The 19,273-nt window shown below is 45.2% G+C and overlaps 1 protein-coding gene across 1 annotated transcript; it reads right to left on the bottom strand.

Annotated features, from left to right (window-relative positions):
• Positions 1 to 1,253: 1,253 nt before the first annotated feature.
• On the bottom strand, positions 1,254 to 17,415 carry LOC308670438 (phospholipase A and acyltransferase 1-like; the record flags this gene model as incomplete). Its single annotated transcript, XM_081331940.1, has 5 exons — positions 17,322 to 17,415; positions 17,122 to 17,182; positions 6,484 to 6,631; positions 2,861 to 3,093; positions 1,254 to 1,328 (listed from the first exon to the last, which is right to left on the bottom strand). Exons 1-5 carry the CDS (start codon positions 17,357 to 17,359, stop codon positions 1,254 to 1,256), a joined length of 555 nt encoding a protein of 184 aa, XP_081188066.1. The 5' UTR covers positions 17,360 to 17,415.
• Between the last annotated feature and the right edge of the window lie 1,858 nt (positions 17,416 to 19,273).

The following is a 19,273-nucleotide window of genomic DNA, read 5'->3' as shown; positions in this document are numbered from 1 at the left end:
AACGGGCTGCTGTGCATGACTTCTCTCTCTCTCTCCCTCTATTTCTCTCCCTCTCTCTCCCTCTCTCCGATCTTCTGCTCACCTGGCAAGCTGGCTTCATGCTGTTCTCCAACAAGCTAACACACATTCTTATTGGGCTGGGTTTCATGCCCTTGGTCTGCCAGTCCTCTTCCCCCGCTCAGTGTGTGTGAGTGTGTGTATGTGTGTGGGAGAGGGAGAGAGAGAGCTGCTGCTTCCTGTGGAGATGCAGCAAAGGCAGGAGCTCTGCCCAGTAAGCTTGTCAGCTTGTCAGAGAACAGCGTGAGGCCACTCATTTTTACACACACAAAGAGAGAGAGAGAGAGAAGGGAAGCGCAAGTGCCTCTCTCTGTCTCTTGTCTGTCTCTCTGCAAATGGCAGAGGGCGACTGGGAGCCACAGGAGAAGGCTGAAAGAGCTGCATGGGGCTCCACAGTGGCGGGTTGCCAACCCATGAGCTAGACTCTCATGCACATTCCCCCCACCTCCCCAGCATCATCTAACTCTAAAAGCAAAGAGAAGAAAATGGCTCCCTCTCCCTCTGTTGTCAATGCAAAAACGTCAGATGTCAGCAGCGCTGACACCAAAGCTGTGTACATGTAGTTCTCGACTTACAACAGCTCATTTACTGATGGTTCAAAGTTACAGTGGTTCTGAAAAAAAAGGACTTCTGACCATGTTTCACACAACCACTACAGCATCCCTGTGGTCACGTGATTTACATTCAGGTGCTTGACCACTGGTTCACATTTATGACGGTCGCCGTGTCCCAGGATCACGTGATTCCCCTTTTGCGACCTGACAAGCAAAGTCAATGGGGGAAGGCCAGCTTCGCTTAACAACCGTGTTACTAACTTGACCGACGTAGTGATTCCCTTAACGACCGTGGCAGGAAAAGTCATAAAATGGGACAAAACTCACTTAACAAATGACTCGCTTAGCAACATAAATTCTGGGCTCCATTTTGCTCGTAATTTCGGGGACCGTGCTGGCTGGGGAATTCTGAGAGACGAAGTCCACACGTCTCAAAAATTTCCAAGTTTGAGAAGCCCCGATTGAAACGAAGCCAAGTCCCAAATTCCTTCCTAATTTTGTCCAGGCTGAAAGCATAAGATACACTTTTTGAGCGAGGTCGATTTTGAAAACTCAATTTTTATTATATTGAAAAGATTTGATCCACATCGGTGAGGCTCAAGGAACCTTTTTCTGGAAGGTGGAAAGACATTCTCCACTTCCTCAATCGACCTCAGCCAGGCATCTTCTGATCTCTTGCTCGAAATCCCGATCTACCGTAAAGTTAAATCTTTCTGCCTTTAAAAGAAAAGGAAAAAGAGAGAGAGAGAAATTTGTCAGACTTTGGCTATGTTCGGTCAAAATATTTCGTTCTAAACATTCAGTGAGGAATCATTTTTAACCACCCCCACCCCGCAATCCTAGTTAACAACCGTTTTGGTTGTGATGACTTGTTGTCCATGCTATTTTTTTAAAAAAAATATTTTTTAAAAAGAGAGCTGATAAGAGCCTAAACTTCCTCCTGTATTTTTTGTGTGCTTTTTCAACTCTCTCAAGAGCTTAAAAAAAGTAGTTGGAAAAATCAAATCGGGCAAGATTTGAAACAAGCGCCCGCTTGGGGTTCGGCCTGAGAGGTCATCAGAGCGTCACAACCCTGATTTAGTTCAACACAGGCAAATTTTGCCTTGGTGTTGTATGTGAACTGAATGCCTGTGATGGAAACCTTTTGTCACTGCTGACAAAATTCCAAATCTGGAGTTTGGAAATGAGAAGCAACAGAAGACAAGGCTACGGTTAAGTCAACTTTTTCCAAAGCTTGGTTACAAACAAGGCTATTGCATTACAGTAAGTAATTTCCAATAAATTGGCCACCAGTAGGAGGTACAAAAGGGACGCGTGGCTCAGTGGGTTAGGACACTGAGCTTGTCGATCAGAAGGTCGGCAGTTTGGCGGGTCGAATCCCGAGTGCCGCGTAGCAGAGTGAGCGCCTGTTACTCGTCCCAGCTTCTGCCAACCTAGCAGTTCGAAAGCACGTAAAAATGCAAGTAGGAAAATAGGGACCACTACGGTGGGAAGGTAACAGCGTTCCGTGCGCCTTTGGCGTCTAGTCATGCCGGCCACATGACCACGGAGACGTCCTCGGACAAGCACTGGCTCTTCAGCTTTGAAATGGAGATGAGCACCGGCCCCTAGAGTCGGAAACGACTAGCACACATGTGCAGGGGAACCTTTACCTTTACCTTTAGGAGGTACCCTTTTTTTTTAAGGAGGAAACGGAAGCTCAGCGTCTCTCAACTTGATGTCTTCAAGGAATTACCCTAGCCTGGGGTGATAGGAGTTGCACCAGCACTTATGGAGAATTAACACATTGGTGGAAGCCGGTCAAAACAGCTGGAGGGACAAGAAGGAGAATTTACAGGACATGGCTGTAAATCCAGACATGGATCACATCAAAAAGCCTTCAAGTTCATCTCAACTCCTGAAGACTTCATGGACGTGGACACTGATTTGTGCTTGTGTTTTGTTTTGTTTTCCTGGGATGTTGAGACTCAGATTTCCTTGTCATCTATCCTTGCACTTATTAGAATATCTCCTCAGGGTTTGTTTTTTTAAAAAAAGTGTTCTTTATTTAATCAACCAAAATCTGATGCCACCCAGCTGGATTCGTGAACTCCGCAGGAAGCTATAAATAAGCAAAAATAGAAGTGAAAGCCCCAAAGAAGGCCTTGCAACTTATCGTGTTTTCTGGAGGGGTGTGTGAGTGTGAAAGCCAATCGAAATGAAAAAAAAGAAGACAAAAACAACAACGATCGGAGAACTGGTGATCCTACCTGATCAGACAGAGCCTTGTCGTATCTCATCAAGGTGGCGAAATGTTCGCAGTTTGCAGTAACGGGGTTGTATCTTGTGACTTTGTTTTCCATATGCAGAGCTCTTTTCACCACCCGAGCGGGATCCAAGGGAGGATATTTTTGATCGAATTTGTTCCACACGACACTTTTCAAAACTCCTAGGACATCTGTGATTTTTTCTCTGCGGACCCTATATAGAGATGTGTCAAAAGCTGAAAGAGAGAAGTTGAGATGCTGGGCTTCAGAAACGATTTTGTTGATTATGCCTATATCAGAGACCCAAGTGTACAGGCACTCCTTGACTTACACAGCCATTCATTTAGTTACTGTTGTGATTCTGTGTCAGCCTGTGATCCCGACAGCTGGGGAGCCATCAGAGTCGGAGGAAGACTTTGATGGGCTCCAAGGTTTACATTCCAGTCAGGAGCCTGGCCCTTCTGCTCGTGCTCAGGATGAGACACAGCTGGGGTGGGGAAGCTGGGTCAGACTCGGAGGAGGCACAGCTGGAGGACCTGAGAGACACCCGCAAACGAAGGCAGGCCAGGAGAGTAGGCCAGAGGGAGGCAATGGGGTGACTCCGGAGAAGGCATTGAGAAGCCACGCCTTTAGGACTGAATTACAAAAGGGGAAGGTGTGGGCGGTGCTGGTTGCTGAAGGCAACCTTTGCAAAGTACTTCATGGGATCGTGTTCTGTTGGTATTGCCGGTGAATAATTCTGTTTTGCATTGTGTTTCGTGTGGACAATTTCCTCCATTTGGGTTGTGTTTTGTTGCCTTTGTTTTGGGACCATTTGGCAGGTTTGTTACCAATATTAAAAGGGGTTTTATTTTCTTTTGAGTCTCCAGCCTACTTGTCAAAAGGGGATTTGTCCTTGTGCATTTAACAAGGACGTACATAAGCTGGGACAGAACAGTTACAATGGCATTGGAAAAAGTGAATGATGACCATTTTTCACACGAGCTTTGTGGCGTCCCCATGGTCATGTGATCAAAATTCAGACGTTTGGCAACTGACTCATACCTATGACCGTTGCAGTGTCCCAGGGTCACGTGATCCCCTTTTGCAACCTTCTGATCAGCAAAAATCAGTGGGGAAGCCAGATTCAGTTAACAACCATGTTACTAACTTAACAGCTGTGGTGTTTCACTTAACAACTGTGGCAAGAAAGGTCATAAGAATGGGGAAAACTCACATAGCAACTTTCTCAGCAACAGAGGTTTTGGGCTCAGTCGTTGTCGTGAGTCGAGGACTGCCTGTAATTCCAAACTAACTAGGAGCAGTTCTCCTCCTCCTCAGAGGTACTGCAGTTGTCATTCATCTTTTTTCTGACCAAAACTAGACAATTCTGCTCATGTAAACTTTTGTCAAGTGTCATGTATGGCACATACTGATGAGTACATTCTTTGTCTTATACTGAAAATTCAGCTTGGCAATATGGCATCCTCAGGTACACATCCCACAATATTTGTTTAAATAACAAGTCCCAAATGCACAAGATCATCCAATGTCACATAACTATCCTGGCCCAGCCTACGTGAGTCCTTGTTATGCTCACAAGGAGAAACCCCTCTTCCAAACAAGTAGGGTGGAGCCGCAGGAAAAAAACCCAACCCCTTTTATTATTCACAGAACTGAGTCAATGTCCAAGGTAAACAAACACAATCCACAGAAACTCGATCCTCAACATGAATGGTGGCCTTCAGCAACCAGCACTTCCCACACCTTCCCTTTTATAATTCAGCCATGGCGTGGCTTCCTAATGCCTTCTCCTTTGCCTTTGGAGCTGCCCCATTGCATTCCTCTGTCCTACTCGCTTCTCTTGCTGGTGTTTTCAGACATCCTGGATATCTCCCAGTTGTGCTTCATCACTGTCCACCTCAGGCTCCCAGCACAGCTGTGTCTCAGCCTGAGCACGAGTAGAGGGGCCAGGCTCCTCATCAGACTGTAAGTCTTGCTGCTCCTCAGAGCCTTCCTCTGACTCTGATGTCACTCCAGGCCCCTCCTCCTCCTCATCTAAGTCCTCAGAGTCAGCTGCCGGATCCACTGGCTGGCGAAGATTCACAACAATATAACATTGCCCTGTCCTCCTATGAAATCTCAAAAAATCCAGTCTGAGAAGGCTGGTCTCTCCTGAATTGTCCCAGTCTCAGGAGATTTCAGCATCTCTTGAGTATTTCAGGCGATTTCATATTTCTTTCCAACATGGGGAGGGACCTCCAGCCGTTGAAAGCATTGACTTTTTTTCAATCTACAAAATGGACGGTCTTACTGTTATGACCCAGGTCATTAAGTTAAGGCAGGCCTCTAGAGAGTCCTTTATTTCTCTTGACAAATGTTCCAGCCAATGGCCCTCCAACAACTGGTAAGTCTCCATCCCCATCCTACTGTTCTTTTCCAACCTACGACCGGCCCTGTTTGTGTGTCAGGGACAACCCCTTTTTCCTTTTTACAGTCAATAGGCTGGAAAAAGCCCAACCCAAATTTATTTACAGTTCAGACAAAAAAAGCAATAGAATATTTCCTTCAATAAATAAATCAAAATATCAAACAAGAGTTAAATAGAAGTAACAAGAACAGACCAGGACACTCTCAAAATGTCTTCAAACAGTTGCCTTCAGCAACCAGCCCCCCCACACCTTCCCCTTTTATTATCTGTCCCAAGGCATGGCTTCTCACTGCCTTCTCCTCCTCTCACTGAGTTGCCTCATTGATTTGCTCTGCTCTGCTCTGCTGGATTGCCTTCTGCTTCTAGTGTCTCTGAACAGATTCAGCTGTGATTCCTCTGAGTCCGACACCTCCTTCTCACACAGCTGAGCCTTATGAGGAACATGACTGGAGGGGCCAGGCTGAGAGTCCTGCAGTGCATCAGAGCCTCCCTCTGACACCAAAGGCTCTCCAAAACCCTCCTCCTCCTCAGATTCCTCAGACTCAGCTGCTGGGAGCACAGCCTGACATTGAATCACAATAGCTACCCCGAAGGCAGCCACCCTCAGTCCCCCGAACAAGTGCCTGTATATTACAAAGAACGTCCACAGAGTATGAGCACGCTCACAGGGCAAAATCCCAAGTCCAGGCCAGCCAGGTAAGTGAGTCCATGAGACAAACTGTAGTCTACAAGGCAAAGGCAGAAGGCAAAAGGCACGAGTGAAAGCCAGGAGAGTGTAATCTAAGAAAAACAATTGTTCCTGGCAAAGAGTAGCTCCCCCCCACAGTTCTCCTTAAGTTACTCCCCTCCAGATGTGCCTTGTGAGAAGGGGTGGGATGATCTCCTCCCGAATAGCCTTGCAGCCCTTCTCTGGGCTTGCCTACACTCCACTCTCCATCATTTTTTCTCAGCTAAACTATCTTAGATGTGATTTCTCAGGTGAGCCTGCCATAAAGCCGCCTAGGTAGCTTTCTTCTTGAGTTCCCAAGAGGAGAAAGGTAGGCCATTTCTATAGCAAATAGATCAGGGGTGTTAAACTGCCGGTCCCTGGGCCGGATGCGTCACGTCGAAACCGCGCCCACCCCATTGCCGGCAATGGGGAAAAAGTCATGACATGTCACGTGACGTTGCGGGTTTGACACCCCTGAAATAGATAATAAAATACTTTTTCTCTTACGTGAAATTGTCAAATGCACAACTTCTCCATTGTCTACGTAGATGCCCCAGTGCTGGTATGGCAAAACCATCTGGAATTGAATCATATCTCCAGGCGTTGGAATGTCTCCATTCTGGAAGACGTGTTCTACATCTTTTTTGATCCCGGTCTGTGTAGAAATACAGGGAAAAAGACTGAAATGGATTCCAATAAAGCAGTGGTGGCGAACCTATGCCACACATGCCATAGGCGGCACTCAGAGCCCTCTCTGTTGGCATGCACGCTGCCGCCTGCAGCAGGTCTATCAGTCCACCACTGCCACCCGGAGCAGGAGCCCTGCCCAGCAGAAAGGAGGTGAAGCGGCCAATTAGCAAGCTTGAGTAGAGCAGAGGCCACCAACCATTGTCAATTGGCGGACTGGAAGAAAAGGCAGGGGGAAGAATTTTACATGCATGCGTGTGCGCATGGGGCCATGAGCATGCACGTGCTGCAAATGGGGTGGGGCTAGTGCCTGCGTGATACTTAGTAGCCCTGCCTCATTCTTGCGTGGTGCAGCGCCTTGTATCTGCACCCCACAGCGCTGCAGCGGCCGCATTTGCGCCTTGCAGCATGGTGGCCCATTTTTGCGCCCCTGGTTTTTGCATGTCAGAGGTGGCACTCAGAGGTGACTCCCTGCCCCCCTCCTCCCCCGAGGGCACTACAATGCTGATGCGCCCCTGGCACTTTGCGATAAATAAGTGGGTTTTGGGTTGTGGTTTGGGCACTTGGTCTCTAAAAGGTTCGCCATCACTGCAATAAATTAGCAATAAAAGTTTCAATGGCAGGTCAAGTAACCTGATTCTAAGGATGTCTGCAAGAGATTGATTTGTCGTTCAAATTCCACATTGTGCTAAGATATAATTTTGGTCTCGAATTTGTGTAGACAGAGATGTTGTAGATTAATCCCCCTAAACCATTATTTCTCAACCTCAGCCCCTTTAAGATGGGTGGACTTCATCTCCCAGAATTCCCAGCTGGAATGATGGCTGACGGATTTGGGGAGTTGAAGTCTACCCATTCTAATGGTGCTCAGGTTGAGAAACAATGCTGTAAACCACGATTCCCCAGGACAAATTGATGTGGAAACGCAATCTGCGACATAGTTTGCATATCCTATTGGCTGGGCTTTAGGTATTGCACTAAGCCCTGATTCATTTTTTTTATTGAAGTTTTACAGTACATTTTATCTTTAACAATCCCCCCCTCCCCCCACCCCTACCTAACCCTCCCTATCCCTCCCCCCCATTCCCCCCTCCCCCCCCCCGACTTCCCAGAGCTAAGTACAAGGTATAAAAACAAAGAACAATCATAAACATCCATATGCTAACAACAATAAACTATTAATTCTATCGCACTCTAGCTCATATAAAATGACTACAAGCAATACTAATATTACATATAAAAAGAAAAAAAAGAAAAAAGAAAAGAAAACTTATTCAAATGCTAAATGAAACTTTTTAGTCCCATACTTGTTTTGGATATAATCAATCCACTTTTTCCACTCCATAATATAACGTTCTTGCGAATGATCTTTCAAGTAAGCCGAAATCTTTGCCATTTCCGCCAGGTCAGAAACCTTTAGAGTCCATTCTTCTACAGTCGGCAGTTCCTCCTTTTTCCAATATTGACCTATTAAGAGTCTTGCTGCTGTGATTAAGTTCAGCATCAACTTAATGTCCACAACAGTAGCATCTGTAATTATGCCCAATAAAAACAATTGCGGACAAAACTTTATCCTTTGCTTAAAGATCTTCTGCATATTCCACCAAATTTTTATCCAAAAAGCCTTAACCTTTTTGCAAGTCCACCATACATGAAAATATGTTGCATCTTCATCACCACACCTCCAACATTTAGGTTGATAATTCGGATACATACTTGCAAGCTTTTTAGGATCTAAATGCCATCTATAAAACATTTTATAAAAGTTCTCTCTTAGGTTTTGGGCTTGCATAAATTTTACGTTCCTCACCCAGATCTTTTGCCACGTGTCCATTGTAATAACTTCTTGAATATTCTGGGCCCATTTTATCATACAGTCTTTAACAAGTTCTGTTTCTGAGTCAATATCTATCAATGCAAGATAAATCCGTTTGATATGTGCTGGACCCTGGTTTCTAATTTGCTTTATCAAATTTTCATCAGTCATTGAGAAAACAATTTTCTGATCTTCTTTCCACCTGGCACGTAATTGAGTATATTGAAACCAAGTTTGGACGATCTTCTCATCTCGCAAGAGATTGTACGGCTTCAAACACCAGACGTTCCTTTCCAAGCTTAAGATCTCCTTATACGTAGTCACATCATGTTTGAAGCCAACATTTATGTTTTCTATTGCATGTTTCGGGATTGCCCACAACGGCATCTTGTAGTCTAACTTATGTCTATACTTCTTCCAAACTCTCAACAATGCCTGTCTTAAAATATGCACTTTAAACACATTATCTACCTTCTTATCATACAACAAATATGCATGCCAGCCAAATAACAAGTCGTGGCCCTCAAGATTTAATAATCTCCCTTGTGTCAAATTAATCCAGTCACTTATTCCTGACAACGCAGCAGCTTCATAATATAATTTAAGATTAGGCATTTTAAGACCTCCTCTTTCACGAGTATCCTGCATAATCTTAAGTTTAACTCGTGGCCTTTTCCCTGCCCACACAAATTTATTGATACCCCGTTGCCATTCTTCCAAATTAGAGTCTTTTTTAAGGACCGGTATCATTTGGAATAAAAATAAAAATTTAGGCAGGACATTCATTTTCAGTGCTGCAATTCTTCCCAGCAAAGACAATTACAGTTTTTCCCAGCTCTCCAATTCTTTTTGAATTTTTCCCCATAACTTTTCATAATTATTTTTATATAACTTTGCATTGGAGGGTGACAAATACACCCCCAAATATTTAACCCTTTTAACAATCTCAAATCCAGTTAATCCTTCTAAAAGGGCCTTTTGCAATGCTGTCATATTTTTGGCTAAAATTTTTGTTTTTTGCACATTAACCTTAAATCCAGAAACCTTCCCATATTGCATTATTATCTCCATCAGGTCCACAACAGAGTTTTCTGGCTGGGTCACCGTAACAACCAGATCGTCTGCAAACGCCCTCAATCTATAATCCTGATCTCTAATTTGAATACCCTTAATTTTTTCCGAGTTCCGTATTTTTATCAATAATATCTCCAATGTTAAAACAAATAATAAAGGTGATAACGGACACCCTTGTCTTGTGCCCTTCTCAATATTGCATACTTCAGTCAGGCTATTGTTAACTATTATTCGGGCAGTTTGTTTTTGATATAATGCCCTAATTGGTTGTAAAAATTTACCCCCAAAATTCATTTTATCTAAAACTTCCATCAGAAATTGCCAATCCAATTGATCAAAAGCTTTTTCAGCATCTAAAAAAATTAGCGCCACAGGGATCTGGTTGTTCCTTTCCAAAAACTCCACCACATCAACTATATGCCTCACATTATTTTTCATTTGTCTACCACTAATAAACCCAGTTTGATCCCCATGAATCATCTGTTGCAAAACCCTCATCAATCTGTTAGCTAACACCTTAGCAAATATCTTGTAGTCTGTATTTAAAAGTGATATTGGTCTGTAGTTTTTTACTTGAGTAGCATCCTGATCTTCCTTCGGAATCAAAGAAATAAAAGCAGTTCTGCAAGACGGAGGCACCCTTCCCCCCCTCTGAATTGTCTGAAACAATTCCCTTAATGGCTTTATCAGCTCCAATTGTAAATTTTTGTAGTAGACCGCAGTCAGTCCATCCGTACCTGGCGCTTTGTCCACCTTCAATTCCTTAATTGCTAAAAGAATTTCTTCTTCTGTTATCAATTGATTAATCTCCTCCTTTTGTTCTTGTGTAAGAACCGGGATGCTAGCATTCTTCAAATATACATCAATATCTGTTTCATTAATCTTCTCCTTAACATATAATTTGGAATAAAAATCCACAAAGGCTTCCTTGATAAGATCCTGTTGAAACACAACCTTTCCTTTGTAATCAGGGGCCTCTTATTAAATTTATATCTTAGGCCGGGCAGGAACAGGGGCCTAAGATATAAATTTAATAAGAGGCCCCTGATTACTTTTTTAGCCAAATTTTTTGTAGGGTTAGGGAGGGGGGAGGGTTGTGGTTGGTTGGAGATGGGGGGTAATCCGCCAACTGTTGTTCAGGCCAGGCCCAGGACAGATCGCGTTGAGGGGGAGCCGGGGTCGGTCATCTCCGGAGCTCTGGAGCGGGTCGTGGGATTGCCAATTCCCACGACGATAGGGAATGGCAGCAGGTGTAAGATCAGAGGGCCATATCGACCTCCGGGAGGGCCTCTCCGCTATTTACAAGCGGTGAGGCGCTCCGACCCTCTGTCTTCGACCCGAGGTTCTGGGAGCGGGGATGTGCAGCCACCTGAGCTCCGGCTGGTGTACCTGAATGCCAGGTCCGTTGCTAACAAGGCTCCTCTCGTCCGGGATCTGGTCGAGGGTGAGCATGCGGACCTGGCCTGCATCACGGAAACCTGGTTGGGCCCAGAGGGTGGTATCCCCCTGGTTGATCTTTGCCCACCAGGCTTCCGGGTGCTACACCGGCCTCGGACTCAGGGTAGGGGTGGGGGAGTGGCTGTGGTTATGAGGGAGACCTTATGTCCGCAGGAGGCCACCGTTCCTCAGATAGTCGGGTGTGAATCTCTCTTATTGAGGTTTGGTCCTAGGGCGCAGTTGGGCTTGCTGCTGGTGTACCTTTTGCCTAGTCGCGCAGCAGCAGCCCTGCCTGAGCTTCTCGATATCCTCTCAGGGCTGGTGATTGAGTTTCCCAAACTTATGGTTTTGGGAGACTTCAATCTACCATCCCTGGGAGGAGCATCTGAGTTAGCTCGGGAGTTCATGGCTTCCATGACGGCCATGGACCTGACGCAGGTAATTCATGGACCGACTCATGAGGGAGGCCACACCCTTGACTTGGTTTTCTTATCTGGTCGGTGGTTAGATGATCTTGGTGGGGGCTCCCCAATTGTTATGCCCCTGTCATGGACCGATCATCATCTCCTGCGGCTGGTCTTCCGTTTTGCCACTCCCCACCGTGGGGTTGTTGAGCCAACTAGATGGTTCCGCCCCAGGCACTTAATGGACCCTGAGAGGTTCCAGGCAGCACTGGGGTCCCCACCTGCCTCCTCAGCTCACAGCTCGGCAGATGCCTTAGTGGAAGCCTGGGAAAGGACAGCCACGGAGGCACTTGACCGAGTTGCACCCTTGCGGCCCCTGACCCGGCGCAGATCCCAATGGGCTCCATGGTTCTCCGCGGAGCTCCGGGAGATGAAGCGTCGGAGACGGGGCCAAGAGAGCGTTTGGAGGTCCAGCCGATCTGAATCCGACCGATTGCGACTAAGAACCCATATTAGGTCTTATCTCGCAGCGATGAGGGTGGCGAGGTCTAACTACTTCGCTGCCCTCATCGCGTCCGCAGATAATCGCCTGGCTGCCCTGTTTAGGGTGACCCGCTCCCTCCTTAATCAGGAGGTGAGTGAGGAACCCTTGCAGGGACGTGCCGAGGAATTTAGTCAACATCTGTCGGACAAAATCGCTCGGATTCGGACCGGTTTGGACTCCGACTGGGCAGTATCGGACGATCAGGACACGAGTGGTCTTGTCAATGTCACCTGGGAGGAGTTCGATCCTGTAACTCCGGAGGAAGTGGACAGGATCATGGGGAAGCTGAGCTCCACCACATGTTTATTGGACCCGTGCCCTTCCTGGCTGGTTTATGCAGCCCGGGAGGGGACACGAGGCTGGTTCCAGGTGGTTATATCTGCCTCTCTGAGTGAGGGTAGTTTTCCCGCCACCTTGAAAGAGGCGGTGGTAAGACCTCTCCTCAAGAAGCCTGCCTTGGACCCGGCTGTTTTGAATAACTTTCGTCCGGTCTCCAACCTTCGCTTTCTTGCGAAGGTTGTTGAGAGTGTGGTGGCGCATCAGCTCCCTCTGGTCCTGGATGAAGCGGATTATCTAGACCCGTACCAATCGGGCTTCAGGCCCGGGTACAGCACGGAGACGGCATTGGTCGCGCTGGTGAATGATCTCTGGAGGGCTCGGGACAGGGGATATTCCTCTGTCCTAGTCCTATTAGACCTCTCAGCGGCTTTCGATACCATCGACCATGGTATCCTGCTGCGGCGTCTCAGGGGATTGGGAGTGGGAGGCACGGTTCTTCAGTGGTTCTCCTCCTATCTCCTGGGACGCTCGCAGTCGGTGTTGGCAGGGGGGCAGAGGTCGACCGCGAGGCCTCTCGTTTGTGGAGTCCCTCAGGGGTCGGTCCTCTCGCCTCTCCTGTTCAACATCTACATGAAACCGCTGGGTGAGATCATTCGTGGTTTTGGAGTTGGGTATCATCAGTATGCCGATGATACCCAACTTTTCATTTCGACCCCAAACCACCCCAGTGATGCCCTCGACGTGATGTCCCGGTGCCTGGAGGCGGTCCGGGTCTGGATGGGGAGGAACAGGCTTCGACTCAACCCTGACAAGACTGAGTGGCTGTGCGTACCGGCATCTCGGGATATTCAGGATATCCCACCCCTCATTATGGGGGGTGAGTCATTACCTCCTGTAGATAGGGCTCGCAACTTGGGAGTCCTCCTAGATTCACAACTCTCCTTAGAAGACCATATTGTAGCTGTGACTAGGGGGGCCTTCACCCAGGTTCGCCTGGTGCGCCAGTTGCGGCCCTATCTAGACCGGGATGCCTTACGTACGGTCACTCATGCGCTCGTGACCTCTCGTCTTGATTACTGCAACGCTCTCTACATGGGGCTACCCTTGAAGACCACTCGGAGGCTCCAACTGGTACAGAATGCAGCCGCGAGAGTTGTACTGGGAGTTTCCCGATACTCCCATGTCACACCTTTGCTCCGCGAGCTGCATTGGTTACCAGTTGTCTTCCGGGTGAGGTTCAAGGTGTTGGTAATGACCTACAAAGCCCTTCATGGCATGGGTCCGGAATACCTTGGGGAGCACCTGCAGCCGGCGTCAACTTCCCTCCGCCCAGTACGCTCCCACAGAGAGGGCCTCCTCAGGGTGCCACCGGTCAAAGAATGCCGACTGGTGGCCCCCAGGGGGAGGGCGTTCTCTGTGGGTGCACCGGATTTATGGAACCATCTTCCGGTTGAGCTCCGGATGGCGCCCAATCTCCGCTCCTTCCGGCGCAATCTTAAAACCCATTTTTTTAAACAAGCTGGCCTGGCCTGATAGGATGGGGTGGGATTTTTAATTAATGAATTTTAATCTTAAATTTGTATTAATTTTATGGGCATTGTTTAATTATGTTTTAATAATCTTAATTTTTGTATCTAGTTTTTTATGTATTGCCCTGTTCACCGCCCTGAGTCCCTAGGGAGAAGGGCGGTATATAAATTAAATTAATAAATAAATAAATAATAAATTTTATCTATATTAGAAGCCCTTTGTTTTTTCCTTAACCTGTAGGCTAACCACCTACCTGGTTTATTGGCATTGCAAAAAGTATTATGCCTAGCAAACCGTAGGTTAGTTGCCACCTGATCAGCCATCAACTTATCAAATTGTCCTCTTAGCAGGTTAATGACCTCCTTAATCTTCGCATCCAATGGATTCAAAATTAGGGCCTTTTCTTTTTCCCTGATTTCATTCTCCAGTTCTTTCCTTCTAACTTCCAAATTACGTCTGTATTTATTATTCATATATATTAACACCCCTCTCATATAGGCTTTGCTAGCATCCCAAACCATGTCCATAGAGGTATCCTTGTTCATATTAATTTCAAAAAAATCCTTCATCTGCTTTTTACATTCCTCCACATTTCTCTGATTTCTAAACAAATTCTCATTTAAGCGCCAGGAGCGCCTATCTCTATTGTCCTTGTTGATCTCTAACCAGACTGGACTATGGTCAGATATAGTTCTTGCACAAATCTTTATCTTCTTAGTCCTAGAAAAAAAATCATTAGTCAGTAATATAAAAAGCAGAAGCAATAAATTGCGTGCCCAGCCTTGAGTTCAACAAATACTTTTGGTCCATAACCCTAATATGCATTTCTTGCAAACAGATAACATCAGTCTTAAATTGTTTTAAATATTGAAAAACTTTCTTTCTCTTCTGTGGTGAATTTAATCCATTAACATTCCAGGTTAGGAACTTAGTCGCCATTCTTGGCCTCCCGAAGCTTCTGGAGCACGTCTGCCAGGACCCCTTTAACTTCCTTAGGCCACGCCCCTCCCACAGCTTCACTGTAAGTACGCTTTGGAGGTTCCAAGTTCCATAACTTTCTGCTGATCTTGCTCTTGCTCTTGTCTCACTCGTCTTAAGGCGGCACGCGTTATCCTCTGCTCTCCAACAGCTGCCGATAAAACTGTAATTTGATCCCCTCCAGCACTGTTCTCCTCTATCTGTATTCCTTCAGCATCTTGAGGCTTTCCCTCGCCATTTCCCTTTACAGATTCCAGAAGTGGTAGAGGGGTTGCTTTTAAAACTTTACTGTAAAAATCACGTCCCTGAGTCACTGTAACCAGATGATGTCTTTTACCTTCGTGCATCACCACCATGCCCACTGGAATCTCCCATCTAAACTTGATGTCACATTTCTTAAGTTCCTGTGCTAGAAAGGCAAAATCTTTCCTTCTCCTTAAAATCTTTGGAGGAATCTCTTTTAAGACCAAAACTTCTTGCTCAGCAACCACAAACTTAGTATCATAAGCAACTTGAATAACTTCATCCCTAATTGCTCTCTTTGTAAAGTAAACCACCACATCTCTAGGTAGCTTCCTCTGCCTTGCAATCCATGAGTTCACACGAAAGATTTTATCTATACTTCCCTCAATTTCAGCTGCTGACTGACCCAGTACCACTTCCAAAGCCTCGGAGACCAGCTGCTTTAAATCTTCTTTAGGATTCTCTTTTAAGCCCCTGATTCTGATAGCAAACTCCATCTGATGGTACTGGACGAGGCTCAAGTCTCCATCCATTTTATCCCTTATATTTTCATTCTCTAGTACTTTTGCTTCTAATATAGAATTCTTTTGACTAAGATCCTCCACTTTTTCATCCAAGCGTTGCACACATACAGCCACACTTTCAATTGTAGACAAGATGTCTGCCCTCATTGCTCTAAACTTCTCTTCCATCTTCTCCTCCAGTTTCTCCTCCAGCTTTTCCATCATATCTGACATTAATTGTGAATGCTTTTCGAAGGCATCCTGTAAATCCTTAAGCGTCAATGCCGGAGCAGGTGCAGGAGAAAGCAAAGCTTGCAACGAAGTCTGTTGCACCGGGGAAGCCCCCGCACTCCGAAGAACTTTGGAGGCTTTCGTCGCCATCTTCCCCCACTTTCACTTGCTGCGCACTTTCACTTTAAAGCCATAAAATCCATTGAGCTAGAGAGTAAAGATAAAAGTCCACTTCACCTTGACCTCCTGTACCGCTCTGCCTGCGTCTTCATACTCAAGAGTCTTTCCTTCTGGCAGGGGTGGTTGCTAACGCTTGGCTCTGCTCCAAAAATCACGGAGCAGAGACGCTGCGCAGCCCAGAGCAAACCCAGGCTTCGGGGGGGCTCGATCCTTCAGCCGCCCAAACTTAAAGCTCAGGCGGCCCCGGAGAGCTCAACCCCTACCTGGGGCCTCACCCCCTCCTCTTCTCCCAGGGAGGGGGCTTCCAAATCACCAAAACAGCTGATCGGCGCTGTTTTCAGTGATTCAACAAAGCTGCGGAGCGGACAGCCCGGAGATGGCTGTCTTCAGCGTCCAGCCCTGATTCATTTTAACCTTAAATAAGCTTCAATTAGCACAGTTCACGAGACACTTAAGTCACAAATCACGGTATGAAAAGCAAAGGGCCAAACCATCACATTGTACTAAAATAAATCAACTGTTGGCTTAGAATAATGTGTTGCCTAGGTTTTTAAGGACGCTGAGCTCGTCAATCAGAAGGTCAGCAGTTTGGCGGGTCAAATCCTGAGTGCCACGTAACAGAGTGAGCACCTGTTACTCGTCCCAGCTTCTGCCAACCTAGCAGTTCGAAAGCATGTAAAAATGCAAGTAGAAAAATAGGGACCACTATGGTGGGAAGGTAATAGCGTTCCGTGCGCCTTTGGCGTCTAGTCATGCCGGCCACATGACCACGGAGACGTCCTCGGACAAACGCTGGCTCTTCGGCTTTGAAACAGAAGCGACTAGCACACACGTGCAGGGGAACCTTTACCTTTACCTATGGTTGGTTGGCTTGAATTTAGCATGAATCCTGATTAAAGTGATCCATAAATTTACTGCATGGGTTCAGATTGTTAGGCAAACTAAAGGTTTCATATTCAAGATTCTATTTATTAATGCTAAGACTTTATTCATCTTTGAAGAAGAATCACTGTTGTTTTGCATTCCTTCATCAAATTTAACTGTCACATTGTGGTTCTCCCCATAGATGAATTCTATGAATTCTATGAACAACCCGCCCATCCCAAATCTTGAATGCAGCAACTGGGGGAACTGATTAAATGCATGGGAAGCAATCATAAATTCTAAAATACATGCAATTGGTTTAATATTAATTCCTTTTAGAGTTGTTCAGCAGATAGCAGCAACACCCAGACTAACCTCTGCTTGATCATAGTAGCGCACGGATGGGAGACCATCAGGAAAAGCCCCAAACTGTAAACTAGAATGAAACATCCAAAAAAAGGACCCTAGAAAAAGGTACTTTACAAATCTCTTCCATAAGTACAACCCCAAAAAAACCCTATGTGGAAAACTCCCCAAATCACTTGGAGCTGAGTTTACCCTATAGGAGAATTTACCTTTTCTTCTTTTTGGGATGTGAATTAAATCGGATCATTATTTTTTTTTAACCTCTGGGTTACAGTAATGGGATCTCAGAAAAACTGATATCTCTCTCGTACGAAGATCTCACTCACCACCACGTTCCAAAAGAATTCCATCTCCGGATTATTAAAGAAATTTCTTCTTCACAATTTTCTGGGCTTCTAAATTTCTGCCAGGAATTTCCGGTATTCTGTCTTGTTCCACTGCACAAAGAAAACAACAGGCAGACTCTTTAGTTGCTTTTATAACCATTTTTACAACAACAATCACACAGAGCAAAGATCCACCCAGAGCTCTGGAGAAAATCGTAAATATTGGGGATATTTATGAACCCACAGTTCATTGCCTTTGTGGACTCTTGGGTTCTGGCATGCACAGCTAGCCTGCCTCAAGGTTTTGTTGCAGAATTAAGAGACTCATACCTCGGAATCAAAAGAAGTTTGGTTTATTTTGCGCGCAAAAGGTTCAGATTAGAAAGCAAAGGCAATGTCTGAACAACTTTCCAGCAAACAAGCAGGTACATTTATAGTTTTCAAAAGTCACAGAACACGGAAATGTAAATTATTAACTCTGATTGGTTACATGGATTCTTTTTTTTATTGAAAAGTTTTACAGTACATTTTATCTTTAACAATCCCCCCTCCCCCCACCCTACCTAACCCTCCCTATCCCTCCCCCCATTCCCCCTCCCCCCCCACTTCCCAGAGCTAAGTACAAGGTATAAAAACAAAGAACAATCATAAACATCCATATGCTAACAACAATAAACTATTAATTCTATCGCCCTCTAGCTCATATGAAATGACTACAAGCAATACTAATATTACATATAAAAAGAAAAAAAAGAAAAAAGAAAAGAAAACTTATTCAAATGCTAAATGAAACTTTTTAGTCCCATACTTGTTTTGGATATAATCAATCCACTTTTTCCACTCCATAATATAACGTTCTTGCGAATGATCTTTCAAGTAAGCCGAAATCTTTGCCATTTCCGCCAGGTCAGAAACCTTTAGAGTCCATTCTTCTACAGTCGGCAGTTCCTCCTTTTTCCAATATTGACCTATTAAGAGTCTTGCTGCTGTGATTAAGTTCAGCATCAACTTAATGTCCACAACAGTAGCATCTGTAATTATGCCCAATAAAAACAATTGCGGACAAAACTTTATCCTTTGCTTAAAGATCTTCTGCATATTCCACCAAATTTTTATCCAAAAAGCCTTAACCTTTTTGCAAGTCCACCATACATGAAAATATGTTGCATCTTCATCACCACACCTCCAACATTTAGGTTGATAATTCGGATACATACTTGCAAGCTTTTTAGGATCTAAATGCCATCTATAAAACATTTTATAAAAGTTCTCTCTTAGGTTTTGGGCTTGCATAAATTTTACGTTCCTCACCCAGATCTTTTGCCACGTGTCCATTGTAATAACTTCTTGAATATTCTGGGCCCATTTTATCATACAGTCTTTAACAAGTTCTGTTTCTGAGTCAATATCTATCAATGCAAGATAAATCCGTTTGATATGTGCTGGACCCTGGTTTCTAATTTGCTTTATCAAATTTTCATCAGTCATTGAGAAAACAATTTTCTGATCTTCTTTCCACCTGGCACGTAGTTGACCATATTGAAACCAAGTTTGAACGATCTTCTCATCTCGCAAGAGATTGTACGGCTTCAAACACCAGACGTTCCTCTCCAAGCTTAAGATCTCCTTATACGTAGTCACATCATGTTTGAAGCCAACATTTATGTTTTCTATTGCATGTTTCGGGATTGCCCACAACGGCATCTTGTAGTCTAACTTATGTCTATACTTCTTCCAAACTCTCAACAATGCCTGTCTTAAAATATGCACTTTAAACACATTATCTACCTTCTTATCATACAACAAATATGCATGCCAGCCAAATAACAAGTCGT

The sequence above is a fragment of the Vipera berus genome (genome assembly GCF_964194415.1).
Source record: "Vipera berus genome assembly, chromosome: 6".
Lineage (NCBI taxonomy): Eukaryota > Metazoa > Chordata > Lepidosauria > Squamata > Viperidae > Vipera > Vipera berus.
Note: the sequence above shows the minus strand (reverse complement) of the source record. Positions and strands in the feature narration are given on the sequence as shown.